Here is a 25,408-nt window from a genome sequence, read left to right on the forward strand (position 1 = left end):
TCATGATCGTCGTCCTTCTTTACGAGAGGCTGAGCCATGGCGAAGCGAAATGGATCTCTGAGATCTGGAGGAACTGTACGGACCTGTTGGGCTCGCTCTCTGTCTCTCTCTCTCGCGCGCTCGGTGGCTCGCTCAGCAGATCTACAAAGATCAGAAACCCAAAACCTCTGGCAACCAGATCATCGCGACCACCACTGGGCTTAGGGGACTTCGATCTACCGTGTGGTTGTCTCAGATCTGTGCAATTTGCTTCTTGGACGATGGCAAAGCAATCAGAGGCAAAATCGATTGCTGCGACCACTACTACTGCTTCTTGTGCATCATGGAGTGGGCTAAGACGGAGTCGCGCTGCCCAATTTGCCGGCGTAGATTTACCACCATTCGTAGACCGCCGAAAGACGGTGTCTTTGCCCGTGAGCGAGTGGTTAAGGTCCCCATTTGCGATCAGGTACTGAGGCTGTGGATATTTTTGTATTAGACTGTCTTTTTTGTTTGGGTTTTCTGTTTGCTGAATTTTGGGCCAAATGTACATTCCTGTCGAATTGGTTGTGTTACAATTTGCAGGTGTACCTTCCTTTTGGTAACACAGCTGGGCTTGTTCATTCTTATGAACAAGTTTTGTGTAATGTGTGCCACTGTACAACAGATGAAAGTCTTTTGTTGCTCTGTGATCTGTGTGACTCAGCAGCTCATACATACTGTGTTGGACTTGGTTTTACTGTACCTGAAGGTGATTGGTTTTGCCTTCACTGCACTGCTTCTAGGGCTGAAATGAATTACACCTCTGATGCTAAGACCATGTGTACGTGAAACTTTAGACACTTTGAATGCCATCAAGCTTCTATGGTGTGCAGGATGCCCATGATATCAATGAAACCTGATACCTAACATATTATCTAGAAAAATTGAGGGGAAAAAAAAACAGTCGTAGAAACAGTGAAATACAATTTTTATGGCATAGCGTAATGGGTTGGTTTTGATTGTGAGTTTTCTGATTGTTGTTCTTGTTTGTTTCTTTGGAAAATTGCTCAATTGGGTTTTATTCTTTTGGTTGATGTTTGTATTTGCAGAAGGGTGAGAATGGTTGAAGCTCTATCTCTTTTCAGAAAAAATGATTAACAAGGATATTGTTTCTTGGAATACTATGATTACTGGTTATGCTCAAGTAGGACAGATGGATAAAGTAGTTGAAATCTTTGAGTAAATGTTTATTTGGTTGTGGAGAGAATTTTTTTAGTTGTTACTGGTTGTTAGTGACAACTTATTATTGTAATTTTTATGTTTGATTTATTTTGATTTGTATTAGTATTTAACATGTTACTGCTACATTTACAACTATTTTTATTGATTTGTAATTGTTACTATTCTATAGTAACAATAATATTAATGTTATAAATTGTTACTATTCGACAGTAACAATTATATTTATCAGTAACAATATGTAAATGAGGTTATGATTGTTACTGCCAAGTAGTAATTGATTTGAGTTTATTTTTGTTTTAGTTTGTTGTAATTGTGTCATAGGTTTATAATTCATTTGGTTGTTTATGCTTTCATAAGGATTATATTATGTTTAAATTATATTATTTAATTTATTATTATTGTTACTATCAAACAGTAGCAATATGAGATTGTTACTGTCGGGCAGTAGCAATAGGAGATTGTTACAGTCGGGCAGTAGCAATATGTGATTGTTACTGTGTGACAGTAGCAATCAGGTGATTGTTACTCTCTGAATTTTGTAATTTTCTATGGTTTGAATTTTGGTGATTGTTATTGTATGACGATAACAAGATATATTAGTTATCTTCAACAGGTGATTGTTACTGTAAGACAGTATCAATTTCTGATTGTTACTGTCAGACAGTAGCAATAAGTGATTGTTGTTATCAAACAATGATAATACTTGATTGCCACTGCCCGGCAGTAGCAATAGATGATTGTTACTATTCGATAGTAACAATTATATTTACTATTAAAACGTAAAAGATTATGGATGTCTCATCTTGATTTTTTGTATTTTATATTGGTTATTATTTAACATGTTTTATGACATGAAAATACATAAATTATTATTTGTTTTTTTTGGGTAGTTTATGTACCAATTGGTACTGAAATGGAAAAAAAAAAAAAAAAAAAAGGGAAAAATGGCATTTTAAAAACACTGTAGCGCGCTACAGTAACGGCGTCACTGTAGCGACGTTACTGTAGCACCGGTTGTTTTAAAAGTGGGCCGCTACAGTATTTTACTGTAGCGCTTGGGCCGGATGAATAGTAAATTTTAAAAAATGGACTTTAAAAAAAAAAACCCTTTTTTTTTTTGTTTTTTTTTTTTTCAATACTAACCAATCAAAACAAGATTTGTTAATACTCTTTTTCTTTGGCCTAAACGCTATGTAATATGATGGTGGTTATAATAGGAAAAGAGAATATAAGGTACGCATGATGAAAGTGGCAACTTGGAAGGTAATTTGTAATTACTATAGCAATTTGAAATCTATTATTTATGAAATAAGGAAATGGGATAGGATCATGGGACAAATGATTTGACAAACACTTTAACAAATCTTTTGAGCCTTTAGATCTTGGAATATCTAAGAGTCTGAAATAAAACTAATGCACAAGCTAGGCATTACCTCATTAAATGACATGGCATCTAACGTGGAATGATAATCAATAAAAAAAATAGTGCCTAATTTTAAACACCCTATTCACCAAAAAAATTTGTCTAAACCCCCACCCATCTAGAAACTCTTTCAAAACCCCCTAAAACTTATAATCATAAATTACCCTTCTGACGCATGCTGACGCGCGCTGACACATGCTGACGCGCGCTGACACATGCTGACGTCACTGTAACTGTATTTTGGTGAAACTGTTTTTTTTTTTTTTTTTTTTTTTTTGGAATTGAAGTTTTTGCTAAAACTCAATATTTCACTAAAACTAAAATTAAACACTGAAATTGAATTTCATTATACTAAAACTGAATTTCAAAACTTCAGTTACACTGAAACTGAATTTCAAAAATTCAGTTACACTGAAATTGAATTTCAAGAATTCAATTACACTGAAACTGAATTTCAGAAATTTAGTTACACTAAATTGAAGAATTCAGTTATAAATTCACTTACTGAAACTGAATTAAGTGATAAAACAATTACACCTCGACTAAAATGCAATTACACCTTAATTAAAAAACAATTATACCTTTACTAAAACAATTACACTTCACTAAAACAGTTACATCTTTACTGAATTCCGTTTCACTAAAAAGAACGCAGCAACCTTATCAAAAAAAAAAAAACCAACAATACAACAAGTCATTGAGATGAGAGGAGTAGCCAACAATACAACGTCGTCCGATCACCTCACGCGCGACGAGTACACGACAGTCGCCACTGCCTCGATCTGTTTCTACCTGCAAATTTGATTCATCATATTTCAGAACCATAATTTCATTCAAAATTCAATTAAAACTCATATTTCACGAATTGAAACTGTTTCACGAACTGAAACTGTTTCATGAACTGACTGTTTCACGAACTGAAACTGTTTCACGAACTGAAACTGTTTAATCAATAAATTAAGTAAATTTGTATATACTTATAAATCAATTAAAAAACCCACATTTCTATCCGATTAACATAATTAAGCTAGAATTGAATTTGGGGTGAAACTGAATTTTCAGAAAGTGAAACTGAATTTTCTAGAACTGAAACTGAATTTACACAGTTACACTAATTAAGCTAGAAACTGAATTTGTTGAATTCAGTTGCACTTTTTAATCGCCGAGATGGGAGGAGTAGCCAACCACAAGGGTATTAGTAACCACAAGGGTATTAGTAACATTACATTACATTTCGAGTAATGTAATGTTTTACCGGATAGGATCTTGTAATGTAATATACAAGATTTATAAAACAGTAATTTCAAAAGGCCAAGTTTCAACTTTCAAGTTCGTAACAAATTAAATATACAAACCTTGCATGCTTCTCATCAATATCATCTATGACAACTATATGCATGTTCTATCACAAAGTACATTATATACATCCAAAGCATATGTCACGAATGATAAATACCATTAAATAGGAAACTAATACTTTCTTACCATTGCTCTTCAAACATTTTATAGTTCTTAAATCCTGTGTACCAAAATCCATGCCCGGAGCAACAAAACATATTCTCCAGAAAATGAACAATTAACAGTTCTTGAACCAAAACCAGCAAAACAAAACCAAAAATAAAAAAATAAAAAATCATAAAAATAAACTAAATTAAACTACCAAAGATTTGGCATGAACCAGGTGGGTTTGTCATGTAACCGGGAATGAGAATGATCTTCTGGGAATGTATGGCGTTTGATGCTCTTGTCTGTCAAGGAAAACACTCCGAAATCACGCCTGCTCGACGACAACAATGCTACAGTACAAGGAAAATCAAAAGCAAAATAGATGCAGTTTCTTTGAACAAGTGTGTTATCAAAAGCAAAAAACAACCATCGAGATGGGAGGAGTAGCCAACACAGCAACCATCACACAGCCAAATAAATAATTGTAGCAGATCTACAAAAGGAATTAGCAAACATAACTACAACATCACACAGTCAATGAACAACAATCAATTTAATCACATACAAAGATTTACAAGCTAGATCTAGAAATTATTATGAGCATAAATACAGATCTAAAAGCGATGAGGAGCTTAGATCTTACTGAAGATCTTAGCAGCATCTCCGATCTTAGCATCTTCGATCTTAGCATCTCTGATCTTAGCATATTCGATCAGCATCCCCGATATCAAACTCAAATCCTAGGCTCTCAATCCCATCACCATGTCTCGTAGCGCTTTGTAGTATGACTACCTCCATCTCGAAGTGCAACCTGCTCGCAAGGAAAAGGGGAAGGAAGCAAGTCATCGTCTTCGTTTTCGCCGGCATCGGCCGTCGGATGATCAAGGATCGATGGAAACAGAGGGATCGGTGAGAGAGAGGGAGAGAGAGAGCCCTGATTCAAACAAAAACTATAATTGTTTTAATAAATGTATACAATAAAATAAAAGAAAAGGGTAAAATTGGAAAATTAAAAGATGGAAAGTCAAATTTGACTGGGTATTAGTTGACTAGGGGGTTTAGGAAAATATTAAGTGTAAGATTGGGGGTTATAGGAGAGATAGATTTTGGGTGGAGGTTATGAAAGATTTTATCTCTAACCAGGGGGTTTATAATTATTAACATTAAAAAAAAAACTAAAATAAGAGAAACTGAAACACAAAAACAAAAAAAAAAGAGATTGAGAAATCGATCAGACATTCTCCCTCCCTTCTTATTATCCTTGCAAAATGTTAGACAAATCGGAAATCATTAAGCTATCAAACTTTGTTCAAATAAATAGACGAACATAATGTTTTCGATAAACACTACTTGAAATGGTGAACATAAAGGCTTCTCAAATTGAAGTTCATCATTAATTCGTCATTATGAGAATCCTAATTTTGAAAAATTAAAAAGATTTTATAGAGTATATTTCAACATCCCAAGCAAATGAAATATGTTTTGTATATATATTCCAACTTAATTCATACTCGATCCTCTACTTTTCAAAAGGAAATCATACATAATTAATTTGTCTCGAATGTCTAGTTTCTATATATCTTATATATATGTACATTTTATTTCTATCTGGATCCTAAATAAATAAACATTTTTTTCTCAAGGTACAAAAGAGGCTGAAGGGGAAATGATCAAAAACTTCTACCCTATATATTTTACTATAGGCATGCAACCAAGTGACGGTCTAAGGAAATATACTCCAAATATGTAATAATCTATTTATGTGTACACCAACGCGGTCTTAGAGGATCCTTCCGTTGAGGTATATATCATCTTACGCATAATGAGGTATAGCTAGTGGAATCCACTCCGTATTGTAATTCGATGATTGAAGCCGTCTATTTTTTAAGTCTCAATTTAAGGATCATTCTTGCAAAAAATTAAACAAATCGAAAACCAATAAGACATCTAATTGTGATCAAATAAATATACAAACATAGCGATTTAGATAAATACTTGAAATGATGACTATTTAATCAAACAGTTAAAACGGTTTCTAATTTTTCTAATTATTTACAATGATGATCATTGAATTAAGACATAAAAAATAGACAACTTAATTTTATCATCAAATTACAATATGAAATGGATCCAACAAGCCATACCTTATTATGCCTAAAATAAAGTATACCTCAAATGTCATACATATATTTATTTGATAAATGGAACTCCCATGCATGCACAGAAGAGTTTAAAGAAAATTTTTGTTTATCAACGCATCTAAATCTGTTCAAAGCAGACGTTCACCCTTACTTATTAAAGATGGTAGACTACAATGAAACTTATGAAAGTCTTATTTATTAAAGATGGTATACTACAATGACCCTTATGAAACGGTTGCCCAAAGTGGTCAAATATTACATATTAAATTGTGTATCTATATATCTATATATATATATATTATATATATATTATATATACAGGCTCCTTCTATTGAGGTATACCTCAACTTATTTATGTTGAGGTATACCCTATTGGGGCCCACACGAGTCGTTTTGTGTCAATCCGAACCATTCATTTTTTACATCTTCATTGATAGATCATCCTTGCAAAAAATTAGCCAAATCGGAAATCATTTGTCTATCTAACTTTGATCAAATAAATGGACGAACCAAATATTTTCGATGAACGGTTGTTTTATCAAAGTTAGATAGACAAATGATTTCAGATTTGACTAATATTTTGCATGGATGATCTATCAATGAAGATGATCCTTGCGAACGGTTCAGATCGTCACAAAACGACTCGTGTGAGCCCCAATAAGGTCATACCTCAACATAAATAAGTTGAGGTATACCTCAATAGAAGGAGTCTGATTATATATATATATATATATATAAAGCAAAGGCTCCCTTTAGGTGAAATTTTCAAATATTCCCAAAAAACCATACTATGTTTAAATTTGTTAAAACTTAATGATTTCATTATTAAAGGGCAAACAAGTAAAAAGACAGTAAAAATAAAAAATAAATCAAGTTTTTATTTTCTGGCACACTCCCACTTCCACCCACTTTCTTTTTGCCCTTTTCTTTATCCCACGTTGTTTCTGAGTCTCCACTCTCCGGTCTCCACATTCCACCTCCATCACCTTCAGTTTTTTTCTACTGCGTATTCACCCTCCACAAGTTCTCTCTTCGCACCTTGAGCTCTCACATGTGTGGAAGACAACTACTTGCGAAAATTTAAACTGGTATCTCATCCATATGCTACTATAATGGTTTTTGTTCTGCAAACAAATAAGAAATGGTTCATCCTTCATATTGATTCAATGTTTTGTTTTTATTTTCTTTCATTAATTACTACATTTGGTTAATCAAGTTTCAGAATTCACAGGCCTGTAAATGTTGAATATGATGTGTTTGGTTGGAATGCCTCTGTAAATGGTGATCATTATGAACTATTAGGTGGCTTTGTAAATGGAAAAAAAACACCATCAAAACTCTCTCCCATTTTCAGTTCATATGGTATTTTCTTCCACCCGCACTCCACTTCCTTCCACCCTCTCCTCACCCTTTTCACCAGCCCCCCATTTTCTTATCTCCAAATTAAGCCTAAATTTTACACATCGCCAGCCACCATTACCACCGCTGAATATTCTCCACCGGCCAGCGATTGGTAATCTCTCTCAGTTCATTTCTCTCTCAATTTGATTTGGGTCTGAGTTTGATTTTGATTTGGATTTACATTTAGTCTCAATTGGCGATAATTTGGTCATTGTTTTTGGCCTAACAACCCCTTATCTCTCTAACTCCTCTGTTAGTAAATCATTTTTTGTTTTTTGTCTAAGGGACCAATGTTTCATGCTTGGTGATGCAGATGAGTAGATGAACCAATTAAGGCAAGCAGGTGAGAATTCACTTTTTTTTTTCCCATTCCATTTTCTTGAACCAATATGCAACCTTACCCCTCCTAGAGTCCTAGGTAAGCTCTTCAGTGACTGCCAAGAGGTAAACTCTTCAGCGACTGTCGCTCAATTTTTTATTCTTTTTATATCTATGCAAGTACATATGTGGGTCTCTTCCATTTTTCTCTTCATAGATTTTAGGTATTTACTTACATCGGGATATATATTTATTTTTCTGGAGGGCATGTTTGTGCATTTTGATTGTGTTTCATCAAATTTTCTGCAAATTACATAGAACAATGAGTTACTTTCATATATTACAACTCTTTTGTGATATGCTTCTTCTATCTTTAAATAAATATGTTTCCCCATGGTGCAGGAAGCCTGCCATGACATTCAATTTGTATCTTGCTTTTAAAGAAAACCAATTCAGTAATTTGTAGGATTAATCTTTGTAAGCTTCTCGATCATTTTCCTAATTGGTTAACACTGCTTTCAAATATTTTAGGACCCGCCTTAGCCACATAAATTAAGCCATTTCATTTTCACTATGTATGCATATTAACAGAGAAGGATTGGGCTTTGAAGAGGCATTCAAAGTCAATTTCCATCTTCAATATGCTCTCCAGGTTTCTGATCCTCCATAACAAAACATATTTTTAATGGTCGATTTCTGTAACAAATGTTTTGATTAATCATTCCTTTTATGTCCCTGTTAGGGTACTTTGATACTTTGGTTTCTCTAATTCTTCTTTTCACTTCAGAAATAAGATCTAAATGTGGTTTTGCTTCAAGAGACTTGATTATTTTCTTCCAAAGACTCATTTGCATAAGCAATTGACACACTAATATTATTCATTATGATTTGACTCTTTTTGTTTGTGTGGGTCCGCATGAACTAATTTGAAAACATAAAAATGGAGAGGTGGCAATGAAATGGAAAAACAGTAATTCGTTTTGTTTAGTGAAATGTGGCTGTTGATCATGTGCGAGTTGATTTAATATTTAGCTTTTACACTTAAGCATCTCTTTTTTACAATCCCAAATAGTTCAAATATCAATCAAAGGAAAAGAAGATCTAATACATTAATCCATACAAATAGCTTTCAACTTTGTGTTATTGAACTTATATAAAATCTGCATACAAATTGTCATATCTTCAATTGCATTGTCATTCAAGGAATAATAAACCGAACAGCAGATCGAGGTCTTTACCAGGAGGGCAATATTGAGTCAATTCTGTTGGTTTGAACAAGAACATGGCTCTTTTTATCATAGTTGTGTACTGAAACATAATTTACTATTAAAAAGAATATTTAAAATACATACATAATTATCTGATTGGGATTTATATTTAGTCTCAATTAGTAATAGATCTCTCAAATAGAGCATCAAATTTTAGACCATCAACATACCGGGCACCTACAAAAAACATAGCATCCACCCAAATCGTAAACAAATGAATTCAACATATGCACAATAAAAAGAGCCAATTGACACGCGCGCGAGAGCGCGTGTCGAGAGGCTAGTATATTGTTATACGTTTGAAGTTTCCAATTTATAAGTTTGGGTAAAATGGAATTTTTATTACAATTTTGATTTACATTTACTAACAATTAAAAATTATAAGAGAAAACATGTGATTAGTAGGAATGAAGGGAATTTGAGTATGCAAATCAAAATCAATTGGATAAACTAATATAAAAGACTATAATTTTTCATTATAAGACAACACTCCACATTCTCAAATTTCCTTGGCCACATATGTGGCATCTTAAGTCAAAGACATAGACAATTCATATGGGGAATTAAAGCATCCAACTAAAAACCAATTGACAATAAGTGGAAAGACCCAACACCTTATAAACCACTGTGCATGATTATAATTTTCTAATATAATACATCACTCCACATTCTCAGAGGATAGTTAATTTTTGTATACAATATGGAAGTCTTCTTTTATGAGAAAAATGTCCTATTTATATGATAGAGTTTAAATTCCTTAGAAAATTCACATATGATATATAGAAATATAAGTGCTTATATGTTTTGAATTTGTGTGAATCAAGAAAGAGAGTAGAGTAAGATTCTTCGTACCGCCAAAAGTACACTAATTTCAGACCGCCAAAAGTACACTAACTTCTGACCCCTTAGAGTTTCTTACTACAATCACCAATATGAAGTCGAATACAATTCATGATCACTTCTTTTGGTTCATTTTCTACATGTCGACATTTTTCAGCAATATAATCCATACATTGACGAATTGTACGAGGGGACATTTTCACATTTTGTACTTTTTTATAGAAACTATGACGTAAAAAGAAATTAGTAAGTCCATCAACTGAATAAGGTGGAGAGGGATTGGGAGCTTTTTCCGTTGTCAGTGAAACTTGAATAAGAACCATCCATCCCAATATAAGCACCATAAGGACTCTCCAATATTTTTCCTCCATTGCTTTTACACTTTTTCTTTTTTCAAATGTTTTTCATTTTAAAGGTACATTTATACTACAAGCTTTTAAGGTATGTACCCTTTGGATTGTGAAAGAATATTGTCAAACTTATGTATTTTATTTTAATTTTTAATTTTCTTATAAATTTTATTTAAAATAACAAATTGATTTGGTTAAATAGTAATATACTGACTTTTATTACAGTTGTACGTATCCAGGTTTATTTTTCGTAAAATAGACTTTACCTTTTCTTTGGTGTGAGACTGGATTTGGTGTAAAATAACTTTTGGTTAAAACAGAGTTGTAATTTAAATAAAAACTCTGATAAATATCTTGTGTCCTTTTAATAAACCTAACAGTTTATTTTGACAGGCTCTCAAACAAAAAAAAAAAAAATTACTCTAAAATTCATTTTACAGTATTTAATTATAAACAAACCCATCTAAAAAGTTGCAATGATAAATAGGTTTATTTTGTACAAATAAAGTTCATGTTATATTTGCTTCCCTGTTTTTTGTGTTGTGCGCTCGGCGTATTTTTCTTTTTGAACTCGACAAATTGTCACTATCGTACAGTAGCAATTATTGTTAATTCGATTCATTAAAGTGGACTGGTATGTCATCATGTTTTTTGCAGGTCGGCGCAGATAATGGGCTTTTTTGTTTGACTTAAAAAAAACAGTTTATTTTGATTAAATTATGTCTCTTTTTTTTTTTTTCTAAAAGGAAATCATTGTCTCCAAGCCTCCAAGGTCATTAGTTTTTGGTTTGGTCACTATCATTTTTTCGGTATCATTTATTGTTCAAAGTTCTCTTTATGTTTGCAATACTTCTAGCTAGCAACAAAAATTGTCTGATTTATGTGATATTCTTTCATATAAAGATCCTATATATATACATGTTAACTTCTCTTTTTATATCTATATTCCTATTAACAACTATCATCTATTCTATAATTCAAAGAAGCCATTGTCACCACCACATATAAAATCTCAAGTTTTTTTTTTTTTTTTATCAATATAAAATCTCAAGTATACAAATATCACTTTTAACGGTAATAAACTTAAATATTAAGGATAATTAATATGGTAAACATATGATCCTAATTCATGGAGAATCACTTTCTTTTTTAACTCCTATCACATTTAGATCGACCATTTACTTTTTAATTCTATGTGTGTGTGGTTCATTTAGAACTATAACACCACTAACATTGGAAATACTATAAGCATGTAGTACCACTACATGTGAGATGGTTTCGAGGCCAAACAAAATCAACTTAGGGATATGTTTTAATAAATTAAATTTCTAAGTGATATTTTGATCACATATTCGCATGAGACAAATTAGCGTCATTAGGGAGAGAATGGATTGAAAAAAATGAAGTAACATTGGGTCGGGTGAGGATGCTGGAATAGGTTCCGAACGAGCGATGTTTTAACAGGTCTAAAATGATAGAAATGCATTTTACTTCAAACGTTAATAACTTCTTCAATTTAATTCTGATTCGTACATCGTTTGCGCCAAACGCTCGTGGTCTCAAGCTCTAAGTAAATAGATCAACTTCAATTCTTAAGAATGTATTCTTCTTAACAAATTTCAAGTCATCTTGATGTGTTCACAATTTTTTGTGTCCTAAAAATCCTTCTTAGTGTTTTTTCGAACTGGCTCACCAAACACAAAATGTAAACCAAAATGAAAAACATTTTTTGTTTTTATAAGTGAAAATACAAAGCATATATTGACCCCTTAATTTTCAACTACTCATGTAATTAGTTTATATATGAGTCAACCCAATGAAATAGGACATACTCGACTCTCCCTCTCTTTGTTGTCTCATTTTCTCTATTTTACAACATATTTAGATTTTTTGTGAATGAGACAACAAAGAGTTATTGATATGAGGGTAGTGAAGTCATTTTACTTGCAAAAAGAGTCAATGTTGTAAAATTTACAGGACGGGTCAAAACTCAAAAGACTTCTTTGATGGTTAGAACGTGTTCCCTATAATTTTACATGATTAGCAAGGTCCATTAAAATAGTTCATTAGCCCAATGGGCCTCTAAATGTAAAATGGTAAAAAGAGCTGGACAGATATAACAACCAAAACCCTAAGCAGATAGAGGAAGGAACAGCAGCAGCGAGAAAATAGAGAAGAAGATGGGAGTGGAGAAGGAAGTTCTGAGGGCTGGAACCGGTCCCAAACCGGTACCCGGTCAGAAGGTCACAGTTCACTGCACGGGTTACGGTTCGTTGTTCAATCTCTCGGTTTAGAATTCTGCCTTTTTCTTACATTAATTTTTTTTTTTTTTTAATATTGCTGAAATTGAATGTTTAATTTATTATGTGGACTGATTTTTACTTTCCTTGCAGGGAAAGGTGGTGATCTCAATCAGAAATTTTGGAGGTGAGCATTTTGTTTTATGGTTTTTTTTTTTTTTTCAAGGAAATATAAAATCTCTTTTCAGGCTTGTGTATTTTGGAAAAATTGAATTATGTACAAATTCTTTGCTCTATGTAGCACTAAGGACCCTGGGCAGCAGCCTTTCTCCTTCAAAATTGGCCAGGGCAATGTTATAAAAGGTAACTATATTCTTTGTTTATATATGTATACATATGTGTGTGCATTCATTCTTTTCAAGTTTTCTAATTTTATATAATATTTTTTCACTATTTTTTGGAACCCATTTGCAGGGTGGGATGAAGGTGTGCTTCGAATGCAAGTGGGAGAAGTTGCTCGTCTGCGGGTAATGTTCAAATTCTATACTACTTTTTCTTTTTTGCAAATAGATTTGAAGTACTCTAAAGTTCAATATAAATTGGTGAGATTAGAGGTCAATGTTGAGGAAACCCTTTGGGATGATGTTTACGAATTATTGACAGAATTTAAGCCTCTTTGGTTTGTGATTAAAAAACTGCTTTGAAAAATTGTAAGGTTTTGATTCTTGGGTTTAATGGGGCTTTGAAAACAAAAATCAATATTCAGTAAGGACACCAAACGGACCCTAAGCGTCCCATTTGTTTGTAATTGTGAATTTGATTTCTTTACATTTTTAGCAATAAAGTTGCATATATAGGTAATAGTTTCATGAGTCTTGTCACGTTGTCACTACTCTAATTGTCCTGAATTTGATCTGGTTATTTATATGTCGTTAGTCCCGCGTCGTTTTGTATGTATCTTTTTAATACACTGTTAAATAATCAGATATATTATATGATTTATGTTTGTACAGTGAAAATGTTGCTTTACCTCCATCCCTGGCTTCTTTCTCTATGGCACATATTTCTGCACTAACCTGAAGTTTATCAAAATTTACGTACCATTATGCTTACAGGCTTGATTCTAATAATACTTTTCTCATTTTATTATATGTTGCTGCCTAAATTGTTTGATGATACTTTCTTGACTAATGCCCAAATTATGAATTCTTCTTCTCACTAATAATCCTAGAGTCCTAATTCTGTTATTCAATGGGATGTTATCTGCTATTTCAAAAATAATTGCCTTAAGATGTAGGAAGTTAGGAATGTCTTATTTGTCTTTCCTCTTTTCATTTAGGATGCATTTTGTAAGTCAGGAATTGGAATGCACTTTATCTAATATTAACATTTCATATTCCTTATTGATGATTTTGCAGTGCTCTCCGGATTATGGGTATGGGCCAAATGGATTTCCTGCATGGGGGATACAACCTAATTCTGTTTTGGTTTTTGAGATTGAAGTCCTGAGTTCACAGTGACATCATAGCAGGCAATTAGACTATCTGCAAACCATATGGTTATCCCAAGTAATTTGCCTTTCCATTGGCATATATAAATTATTATGAAAATGTTATTTTTCAAATATTTTCCAGTTATATCCTTTGTGACCTTTTCTGTGCTCAACAATTTCTGCATCACCTTACTAAAGATTAGCTAAATCTCTACTCTTTTATGAAATAATTGCTCGTTGAGTTCTCACATATGTGACAGATGCTAAGGATGTGTTCTGATACAATATTGTATAATACCTCTGTTTGGAGTATGATGATAATAAGATCAGTTTGTGATTTTCAGAATTTTCTCATTCTTTTGATCGTACTCTCTTTCTCTCTCCCTTCTTCCTCTTGGAAGTAGAACCCTAAGTCATTTCTTAATTTCTTAAGATTTGATGCTGCACCGAGTGTCAATCCATTAATAAGCAGTTGGGACAGTTAGTCACCATTACCGGTCCAATGAATACTCACCACCATAATACTAAATGACACTAGTGATAAAGCTGGCTGTTATTCTGAGCCATCAAGGCATGCTTCATGGCAGGCTTGACTCATCCAATGTATATTTGTGCTGTGTGAGGCTTACTGGCTTTAGTAAGAGACCCAATTTTTTGGTTTTATAATTACTTAGGGATTGAATCTATAATCCAGGAGGTGGAAAATTATATTAAAGACATTGACTTGTACTTGAAATCTGACTTTCCCCTTGTAATTATGCAGAAAGGTCCTTAGTATGCTTGTTGGTTTGGCAGGCAGTAGCGATGATGTGTGCATCTAGAGCGAAATTGTTAATGGCTGTGTAGATTAAAGTTTGCCTTTGATAAGAGGGATTTTCTTGACACTAGTTTGGGGGGGTTTTTATGGAAGCTGAATCTTCCTTCTAAGATTAAGATATTGTTAGGGGCTCTGTAGGAAGTTCAGTGATGATGCCTCATGTATGCCAAAGTTGTGCCTGTCCTTTTTGAGTTGTGTTACAGTAATTTTCAGGGTTGCAATAAGGCTAAAATGCTGTGGGGAATCATTAGGGTTCATAGTCAGCTAAGGGCCCGTTTGACACTGTTTTTAGAATTGGTAAAAGCGCTTTCAGATTAGTAAAAACGATTTTGGTTGTATTTGGCAGAAATAAATAAAAGTGTTTCTGGGTTATAAAAGCGCTTAAGTGGTTTTTTTGAGAAACATCTGTTAGGAAGAAGCACTTGAAATTTTTATAAAAATTTGTATGTGCTTATTAGCAGAAACACTTCTAGCAAAAGCATTACTGATTATAAGCGTTTCTAAAAAACAGTGCCAAACGGACTCTAACCAACTCATTTGGGCTCAGTTTATTGGATTAGCTTCATGTTAATCTCAATTCTAAGATTTTTTTTTTTTTTGGGAAAGCTAAAATGCTGGGGATTATATTTGCTTTCTCCATTGAATAGTTGTTAGGGTCTGACATGTTTGCACTGGTGTTAGTTGAGGCTGTTGAGCTAAGGTCTTGCATAAGTTGGAAGAAAAAAAAAAGTAGAGTTCAAATTCCTTTTGAGTAAGGATATACTGATATAGGCTTCTAATTGCACTCATTAAACAAGAATTTCAATTTATAGCATTATGTGTACAGTTATAATTTGTGACACGAGATGGCAGATAATTTCAAATTCTTTTTTTTTTTTTTTTTTAAAGGAGTTAAAATAAAACCATAGATGGCAGATAATTTCTCACAAACCATGCCATCTTTGATGGTCGGCCCCATCTGATGGGATCGATGGGAATGGCAGACCAAATCAGACAGCGATCGATGGGTTGGCTGGCCTATGAACTCTAGCTTTTTTGTTTTTTTGTTTTTGTTTTTCTTTCCTAGAAATTGTCTCTAGCAGTCTAGCTATCGTTTTAATGCACTGATCAGATTCATGGATGCATTCAGAAATATGAGTTAATTATAGCAATAATTTATAAATGATATCCGAGTATCTCGATCTATAGTTTATAAATTTTATTTTGGAACTCTAGAGTTCATGAATTATTGCATTAGTATTGTCCTTCTTGTAAATTTTGTTACATTTTTCGTCCAAAACACTCGTGTCCAAAACACTTGTGCGTAGCGCATGTGACCCATAATTGAGAGATATATTTTGTCTTCACAAGATCATACTCCTTCTCCATCATCTCATTCAGCTCTTATATGATAATTATAATAAATTAGTACCGAGAACCAAAAAAGGGCAAGTTTCTTAAGTGGAAATTCACCTAAAAAAATTAAGTTAAATGACATTCTATTTTTCTTATGCCCGGTCGGCACTGCATTTGTAATTGCATCCGCATTTTATAGGGGATAAATTGAGACAATAAATTTTAAAGAGGTGAAATAAAACTAAATTATAGTTTGAGAATAAATGTGTAAATAATTTAATTTATAGATTAAAATGATACTCGAGGTATAATTTATAGACTATAGATATAAGAGAAGAACTTATTTATTGCTGTGATAGGGATATGTGAAGAGAGAGAGAGATTGGTAAGTTGTTCTCTAGATATAATTAACTCTTAGAAGTATAATGGCAGCTTTTCCAAATATTAGCAAACAAATTAATAATTAAAGAAATAGAAGAGGGTCGGAAACTTTGAACCATTTATTGTGTTGACGGAATGGAAGGTTGGATTAATTATGTAATTTGAGACCAGTTCTCACTTGCCATCACTGCCAATTTGACTTAAGCGCCTTCCTGCCCTTTCTCCAGGCTACCGCAAGCTGACTAACGCGTTTGAAAACTCGTTGCATAATTAAATAATCTTTTCTTTTATGGCGTAAATTCAATTAGAGAAAATACAAGACTATTTCTTTGTTCAAAAAAATTATATAAAATTAGAAGATTTCTAATTGAATCAAATTATAGGTCTACGAGTTGAGGCCGGGTTCAAGTCAAAAGTTGATAGCCAAGAAATAGTCTGGCAGGAGGTCAAACTAGAGCATCTTCGTAGTAGACAGTGAGTAAACACATGCAAAAAAGCATTGATATTTAATTCCTTGATATCCATCCCTATAAATACACGCTTCTCTCTTTAAACTTCCACAAACACACTACTCACAAGTACTACACAAGCTAATTAAGCTCCCTAGCTCACACTCCAGTTTGAGGAAGCTCCTTAATTGTTGTTTGATTTGATTAGGAAGATATGGGTTTGAAAGGTTTTGTTGAAGGCGGCATAGCTTCCATCGTCGCCGGCGCTTCCACGCACCCGCTTGACCTGATCAAGGTTCGCATTCAACTTCAGGGAGAATCCCAACTCCCAAAACCTTATGTCATGCAGATGCAGCCCAATTGTCGTCCACCACTCGCTTTCAGCTCCGCCACCTCCTCCGCCAATATTTCTTTCCCCAATACATTCCGCATAGCCACCGTGGAACCACCGCCGCCTCGTGTGGGCCCCGTTTCCATCGGACTCCGTATCGCCCAAACCGAAGGCGTCGCCGCCCTTTTCTCCGGCGTCTCCGCCACCGTCCTCCGCCAAACGCTCTACTCCACCACCCGAATGGGCCTGTACGACATCCTCAAGCGAAAATGGGCCGACCCCGAATCCGGAAACTTGCCGCTCGTGCGCAAGGTAGCCGCAGGCCTTGTTGCCGGTGGCATTGGTGCCGCCGTCGGCAACCCTGCTGACGTGGCGATGGTCCGCATGCAGGCTGATGGGCGTCTCCCCGTCGACCAACGCCGCAACTACAAGAGTGTGATGGACGCAATTCGCCAAATGTCAAAGCAAGAGGGGATTACGAGCCTGTGGCGCGGTTCAACTCTTACAGTGAACCGCGCCATGATCGTGACAGCGTCCCAGCTGGCGTCGTACGATCAGATGAAGGAGAGCATATTGGAGAAGGGTGTGATGAGGGATGGGATTGGGACCCACGTGGTGGCAAGCTTCGGGGCGGGGTTTGTGGCGGCGGTGGCCTCGAACCCGATTGATGTGATCAAGACGAGGGTGATGAACATGAAGGTGGAGGCCGGGAGTAGGCCACCTTATGCTGGTGCGTTGGATTGTGCCATCAAGACAGTCAGGGCTGAGGGTCCTATGGCCTTGTACAAGGGCTTTGTCCCTACAATCTCAAGGCAAGGACCCTTTACTGTGGTCTTGTTTGTCACCTTGGAAAAGGTCCGGGAGATGCTCAAAGATTTTTGATATTTCTTTTTTATAATTAATATTCATTCATTCTTTTATTTATGTGGTTGGAGATAAAAGAGTTGAAGTTACTTCAAATTCAACATTATACACGTTACAATTTTCATTGTCAATAATTTTGGTCATCACTTGTTACAGTCACGTATAATTCACGTAACCTTTCCATCAGTTAATTTGCCAAATTACAATCAAGTTAATGGGCCAATGGCTAAGTTCAAGATACATTTATGAGTTCGATCACTTTCTCTCGTAAATGAATTAAATTGGAAAATGCAGACATATTAATTGGTCACACCAAGGAATGAAATTTCGTTTTTTTGGGTCACCGAAATTTTATCACATACCCAATTATTTTCGGTAATTATTTCGGCGAAATTTCGGCGAAATTGGCGAAATTTATCGAAATTTCGGCTGGGTTTAGGGGAAAATGGGCTGGTTTCGGGAAAATTGGCAAAATCTTCGATCTGCCGCCATGCGGGGTCGTCGGAGCCAGGGAAGCACATGGGCAGACTCACCGTGACGAGAGGAAGACAACCCAGGTGATGGGAGGTCGCGTCGTCGCCGGAAAAGTGAGATCGCCGCCGGAGCTCCAAGGATCGGCCTCAGCTGGTTCGCGACTCGGGGGAGGTTTCTGGGCTGCGCCGCCACCAGGGGGAGGAAGAAGGAAGAACGGCGAGGAGATCTGGGCCAGTCCCGTTGCCAGCCATGGCTGGACGCGCCGCCACGCGCCGGTGGCAGGCGCGGCGAAGGTGAGGCGCGCGAGAGAGAGAGAGAGAGAGAGAGAGAGAGAGAGAGAGAGAGAGAGAGAGAGAGAGAACCGGGAGAGAGGAGAGAGAATGGGATAAAAATCTGGTTTTTGGGTTTTAAAACCCCTTTTGTAAAAATTACAAAATTGCCCTTTACTTCAAATGTCCGTAACTTTCAAACTATAACTCCAATCGACGCGTGCTACGTGTCTACGAACTCGTAAACTCGAGACCTATCCAACGTGCCCAAAGTCCGAATCAAAAGTTCACTAAATTTAAAAGTTAACTTTGGGTCAAGCCTAATTTAAAACAAAAATAATTAAATAATTAAAATTAAATTTAAACATTTTTAAATTCCAAATAAATTCTCAAAATCCTTAAAATAAATTCTCAAAATATTTAAAATAATTATCTGGAAAATACAGGGTCTCACAAAAAAGGGGCTGGGTGAGGGGGGGTGTGTCGGGGATCCGATGGACTGGGTTGGGGGGAGAGAGGCAGGGGGCTGGTGCTTGGTGGGGAAGAATACCCTAAAGGGCCTAAATCATAATATCTTATACCATATGGTCCATATCTTAAAGAACATACAGTATATAGAGTTTAGTGCATAGATTATAGAGTATAAAAAGTATTAGAATATATAGAGTATATAGGGTTTAGTATTAGGGTTAGTGTATAAATTATAAAGTATAAAGAATATACTGATTTCATTATTCATTATACTAATTTTGTTTAACAGTATTTGCCTCCAACGCGCATTATATTCATCTTATATCACATGAAACCTATTATATAATTTGGTTTCTTCAATATTTTTTATTAATATAGTAGATAATATGGTAAATAAACATATGGTCAAGTTTCATTCAAAATTTCCATATTTTGATAACAATTTTCGTCGTTTTTATCTAATTTTATCGACATCGAAATTTTAATCGAAATTTCCACGAAAATTTCCGTCGAAATTTCCATCGAAAATTTCCTCGAAACCGAAATTTTACTCCTTGGGTCACACATAATTATATATATATGTATATATATACCAGTATTTTTCATTGCATGCATCCATTAAATCCTATGAAAGTTTAATATTTCATGGCACAATCCAAACGTTACATTTAAGTAGTTCGGTTATCGTAATTAATTTATGTATAATCAAAAGAGACAAACAAAATATTAGTGTTAAAAATACATTCAAAAGAGACGAACAAATTTTACTTTTTTTTTGTCACGACGAACAAAATATTAAGTTTGTTAAAAATACAAGTCAAGCCTAAAATTAGGTATTATGATATTCAGTCCAAGTGATGATATACGTAGCATACGAATAGCTAGGAATTGCCATTTAAGTGCTTGAGATAGCCTATGGGCTATGGGCATAATCGTTTACATATGGTATGGGTGTGACCCAATAATTGAAGCTTGACCTCTTAAGAGGGTGAACAGCCCACCGTCTAAGCCCGCAATCAAGAATCAGCTTAAATCTAGAAATAACTGGATAGAGTGGTGTTATTCCAACCACTCTAAATTGTTGAGTTGATTACCCTATTTCAAAATTTTAATTTTACCCTTAAAATAAAAAATTTCAATTTTATTCGTCGGGTTATTCGACAATTATCTACCGAAATATTTGTGGTTATTCGACAGTTATCTGCTGAATATTAGTGAATTTTTCAGTAGATAACCACCAAATGGAAATGAAAAAGGCATTTAACAGTTATCTGCTGAAATGTTTGTATTTATTCAATATTTATCTGCCGAACATTGGTGGATGTTTCAATAGATAACCACTGAATGAATATGAGTGATTTCATCATGTTTTTGCAATAAAGGGTAAAATAGGAAAAAACAATTATGCAAAATATGTTAGGGTACGTGGTCAACTCAGCAGCTGAAGATGATATGCATAACCTCACTCAACTGGATAAACCAACAAGAAAATTAAAAGGGAAATTGCCATATAACCGTCATCTCAAAACATAGGATTATAATTTACCCTTAACAAAATTAGCAAAATTTAAAGCACGAAGACTAAATGTGATTTCGAGTCAAAATATAGGAGTGTAGTTTACCCTTAACTTTTTTAATGGACATGATCTTCAAACATGGTGTGACAAAAGGGAGAGGTATGGGGAGGTTTATTTTTTAAAATATAAGTAAAAGTATAATATATAGTGGGGTCCAACTGTCCAAGGTCACGAGTTCGAATTACCCCTTCCCTAATATCATTTTATTACAAATAAAAAAGTACATGTGAGTGCTTCGGTAAATCAACAGGTGGAAAATAAAATTACCTAATCAAAAATAAAATATGTATAACATTAATGAAACGTGTAAATCTCATATCATAATTAATAATACATTGGAATGTGATTAAGAAATAATTGTTAGAATTTTACTTGGGTGATCGAGATATGGATACATTTATACATTTCGAAAAGCCATTTGTCACACAAGGGTCAAGAGTCTTGTTTGACACTTTTGGAATTGCAAAGATGCAAATCATGCAATTGTAATAAATTGTAATATATTCAACTTTTCATACACGATAATCGACACTTTCAACGTTTTGATTATGCAAGGGGTAAATTGGCTTGATTTTCTCCTATCATGCAACCAAGTTTTTTTTTTTTTTTATATTAATAAAAAAACTAATGATACTAATTAATATTGCTTAGAATTAATCTTGTCTCCATCTTCGTTCATATATATTTATATATATATAAGAAAATTCTTAATCAGATTTGTGAATTAGAAATTTTAATAATCAGAGACAACTAATGGAGTTTGTTAGTAAAGTTCTTCCTTTTCACATAATTGTTTTTGCATGTCTTTTGTTAAAAATTTATGGTGAATCAATATCATTTGGGAGGTCTACATACAGGGGCGGATGCAGGGTGGGGTCAATGGGGTCAATTGACCCCATGAACCCAGAAATGCTGGGCTTAAAGAAAGTTTTTGACCCCATGAAGTTTGGGTCTTGGTGGCAGGCGCAAGGGCAAGAATGCATTCAATGTGTTTGTGTAAATGTTTAAACAAAAAAATAAGAACTAGACTGCAGAGAAAGGGGAAGAAAGGCTGAAAGGGTGAGTGACAGAGCAGAGCCAGACCAGACCCAAGGGCCAAGGCAGAAACGAAGGGCTGAAATGCTGAAGGCAACTCTCCACGCGCGCCTGCGCTCGCTCACGACGTCAGACCCAGAAACGTCATCACCCCCTGCGCGACTGCTCCCTCGCAACTGCCTTTGCTCGTTGGGTTAATTTTGCCCCCATAATAGTTGATTTATGGATCCGCCACTGTCTACATATATCGTTCACATGCAAAAGTCTGTAATGCCTAAAGCATTTCTTAACCATCACACCTGGTACTCATCTATTATTGATTCCTTAAAGTTTGTAAGTCCTATTTCAATAGACCAACAGTACCAATCTTCACCATCAATTTTATACATGTATGATCATGCTCTTCATGGTTTTAGTGCTTCATTATCTTTAGTTGAATTAAGGGCATTAAAAAAACACTTGGGATTTATTTTTGTTTATAAGGCCTTCCACTATGCACCGGATTTTGTGACCCAAAAACCCATTTTGGGCCACAAATGGGTCACACTTTAACACTACGGGCCGGAATGTGTGACCCAAAAGAGGGTGTAACCCAAAGTGTAACTCAGAAGTGGGTTTCATGTGTGACCCAAAATGTGTTGTGACCCAAATCCAAAAAGCAGCCCACGTGAAGAGAGAGAGAGAGCTGCTGAGCTGAAAAGGAGGTGGGGCCCGCGCCTGTTGCTGCTGACGGAAGCTGCAGTTGCTGACGCAGATGTCGGCTGACGTCACGTGCTGGCTCGGTTGCAGCGCTGGGGAATTGGAAGCTTGACGCGTGGCTGGCTTCCTTCTCACCAACGGTCCAGATCGGCCGACCGTTGGTGATCAACGGCTGCTGCGTTTTCCTTTTTTTTTTTTTTTTTTTTTTTTTTTTAGATGGGCCGGTTGATGGATCAACGGCTGATATTAATGGACCGTTGATAATCAACGGTCCAGATCGGCCTTTTATTTTTTTTTTTTAAACAAATATTTAATAAATCATTTAAAATAGATATAATATCCGAAAAATTGCCAAAAAATTTCGAAAAAATTTTAAAAAATTCCCCAAACCCTCCAACAGCTATATTTTCAAGGAAGTCCCGATGTTGTAAGGCTTATGTTGTCTAATTTATGAAATTTTCTTATTTTAAATATATTCAATATTGACCTTATTTTAAAGATCTCATTAAAATAAGATCACTAGAATCATTTTTATTATACTTTAAATTTAAAATTATCAATTAAATATCACTTAATCAATATTAGGCATATTTTAAATATGTATAAAACACTGTGACCCAAAATGGGTCACAGCACCATAAATGGGAGAATTGGGTCACAGCACTATTTGTGACCCAAAATGGGTTTTGGGTCACAAAAAATGGCTTTACCATAGTGGAAGGCCTAAAGATCAAATAGGGAAGCTATATACCACCCGCACACCTGAATTTCTCTCCCTCAATCCAGCATTTGGTTTATGGCCTGACTCAAATTACGGCGAAGGTAGCGTTATTGGCATTGTAGATAGTGGTATTTGGCCAGAAAGCATAAGTTTCAAAGACCACAACATGACTGCTAAAACTCAATCAAAGTGGAACGGATCATGTGAAGGAGGAAAAAATTTTAACTCCTCTTTGTGTAACTTAAAAATCATAGGAGTTCGATATTTTGATAAGGGTTTGAAAAAAGAACATGGGAAATTAGCTAGCACAGAATCCGCGAGGGACGCTATTGGGCATGGGACACTTATTTCCTCCATAGCTGCTGGGAATTATGTAGAAGAAGAGTCATACTATGGTTTTGCTAAAGGAACAGCCAAAGGTGTTGCACCGCTTGCCAAATTATCTATATACAAAGTTGGTTGGGGTACTAACATAATTGTAGGCTCTGATATTCTTGCTGGCATGGATCAAGCCATTTCAGATGGTGTGGATGTAATATCAGTTGCTTGTGGTGGTGTGGAGCCTTCTATTGCAACAGCTTCATTTTCTGCCATGGAAAAAGGCATTGTGGTTACAGTTGCAGCAGGAAATGAAGGCCCAGGTTTTGGAACCTTAAATAATGATTTTCCATGGGTCATAACTGTTACAGCAAGCACAATTGATCGATGGTTTGCTGGGATATTGACTTTAGGAAATGGGGAAACTATTACAGGATGGTCAATGTACCACGAAAATGAATCTCTACCACCATTGCCATTGGTTTACGATCAATTCCAAAGAATTTGCAATTCTCCAGAATTGTTGTCTAGAGCCTCTTATGGCATCATCATATGCCACGGAGGGCCTAATATTGCCAACCAAGTCAAACTGATTGCCATGCAAGCCATCCTACTGCTAGCATAACATTCAAACAAACCATTGTAGATGTGAAGCCTGCACCGATTGTAGCGTCTTACTCTCCAAAAGGCCCATCGAAATTTTTCCCAAGAGTTTTAAAACCAGATGTGATTGCACCAGGGTCATTAGTTTTGGCATCCTCAATCCCAAAACAAGGATCAATATTCAACAATAATTATACAATGGTCTCAGGGACATCATTTGCTTGCCCTCATGTTGTTGGAGTGACGGCACTTTTGAAAGTTTTATATCCAAAATGGAGTGCTGCTGCTATTCGATCTGCCATTATGACGTCAGCAAATGAACTAGACAATAATAAAAATCCCATTCGAGACTACTTGCGTGATCCTAGTAGTGGAAATTATCCAAATGCTTCCCCTCTGGCTATTGGAGCAGGTCACATTAATGCAAATCAAGCGTTGGATCCTGGTTTGATTTATGATGCAACACCACAAGATTACGTGAATTTAATGTGCACCCTAAACAATTCCATGAATTATATTAAAGCCATTACTAGATCAGATCTATATGATTGTTCGAAACCATCTTTCGATCTTAATTACCCATCATTTATCACTTTCTATACACACAATCCAGAAAAAACATGGACTAGGAATTTTACCAGGACGGTTACGAATGTTGGCGAAGGTGCTGCATCTTACAAAGCCAAAATAAAATCACTTGAAAGTTTTAAAGTAACAGTCTTGCCAGGGACATTAGTGTTTGGAGGAAAGTACGAGAGACAATCATATACTCTCACTTTAGAAAATCAAGGGATTATGAAACATGAAACTTCATTTGGTCATCTACTTTGGGAAGAACAAAAAAAAAGTGTTAAATCTAGACACAAGGTGAGAAGTCCTATAGTAGTTATAAATGGTATAGTGCCAAAACCCAAAAATTTGTTAGACCCCAAGATCTCGTGA

At 35.2% G+C, this 25,408-nt stretch overlaps 1 protein-coding gene and 2 pseudogenes across 1 annotated transcript; all 3 read left to right on the forward strand.

The window, feature by feature from the left end:
* Nucleotides 1-12,501: 12,501 nt before the first annotated feature.
* FKBP12 (FK506-binding protein 12) lies at nucleotides 12,502-14,468 on the forward strand. The gene is made up of 5 exons (XM_086254212.1): nucleotides 12,502-12,658; nucleotides 12,784-12,817; nucleotides 12,932-12,993; nucleotides 13,105-13,157; nucleotides 14,049-14,468. The coding sequence occupies exons 1-5, from the start codon at nucleotides 12,571-12,573 to the stop codon at nucleotides 14,148-14,150; spliced, it is 339 nt and encodes a 112-aa protein (XP_086110338.1). The 5' UTR covers nucleotides 12,502-12,570; the 3' UTR covers nucleotides 14,151-14,468.
* Nucleotides 14,469-17,243: 2,775 nt separating this feature from the next.
* LOC147277249 (mitochondrial uncoupling protein 5 pseudogene) lies at nucleotides 17,244-18,433 on the forward strand (annotated as a pseudogene).
* Nucleotides 18,434-22,347: 3,914 nt separating this feature from the next.
* LOC147277250 (subtilisin-like protease SBT3 pseudogene) lies at nucleotides 22,348-25,408 on the forward strand (annotated as a pseudogene).

Source organism: Dryas octopetala, chromosome 8 (genome assembly GCF_963921425.1).
Source record: "Dryas octopetala chromosome 8, drDryOcto1.1, whole genome shotgun sequence".
Classification (NCBI taxonomy): domain Eukaryota; kingdom Viridiplantae; phylum Streptophyta; class Magnoliopsida; order Rosales; family Rosaceae; genus Dryas; species Dryas octopetala.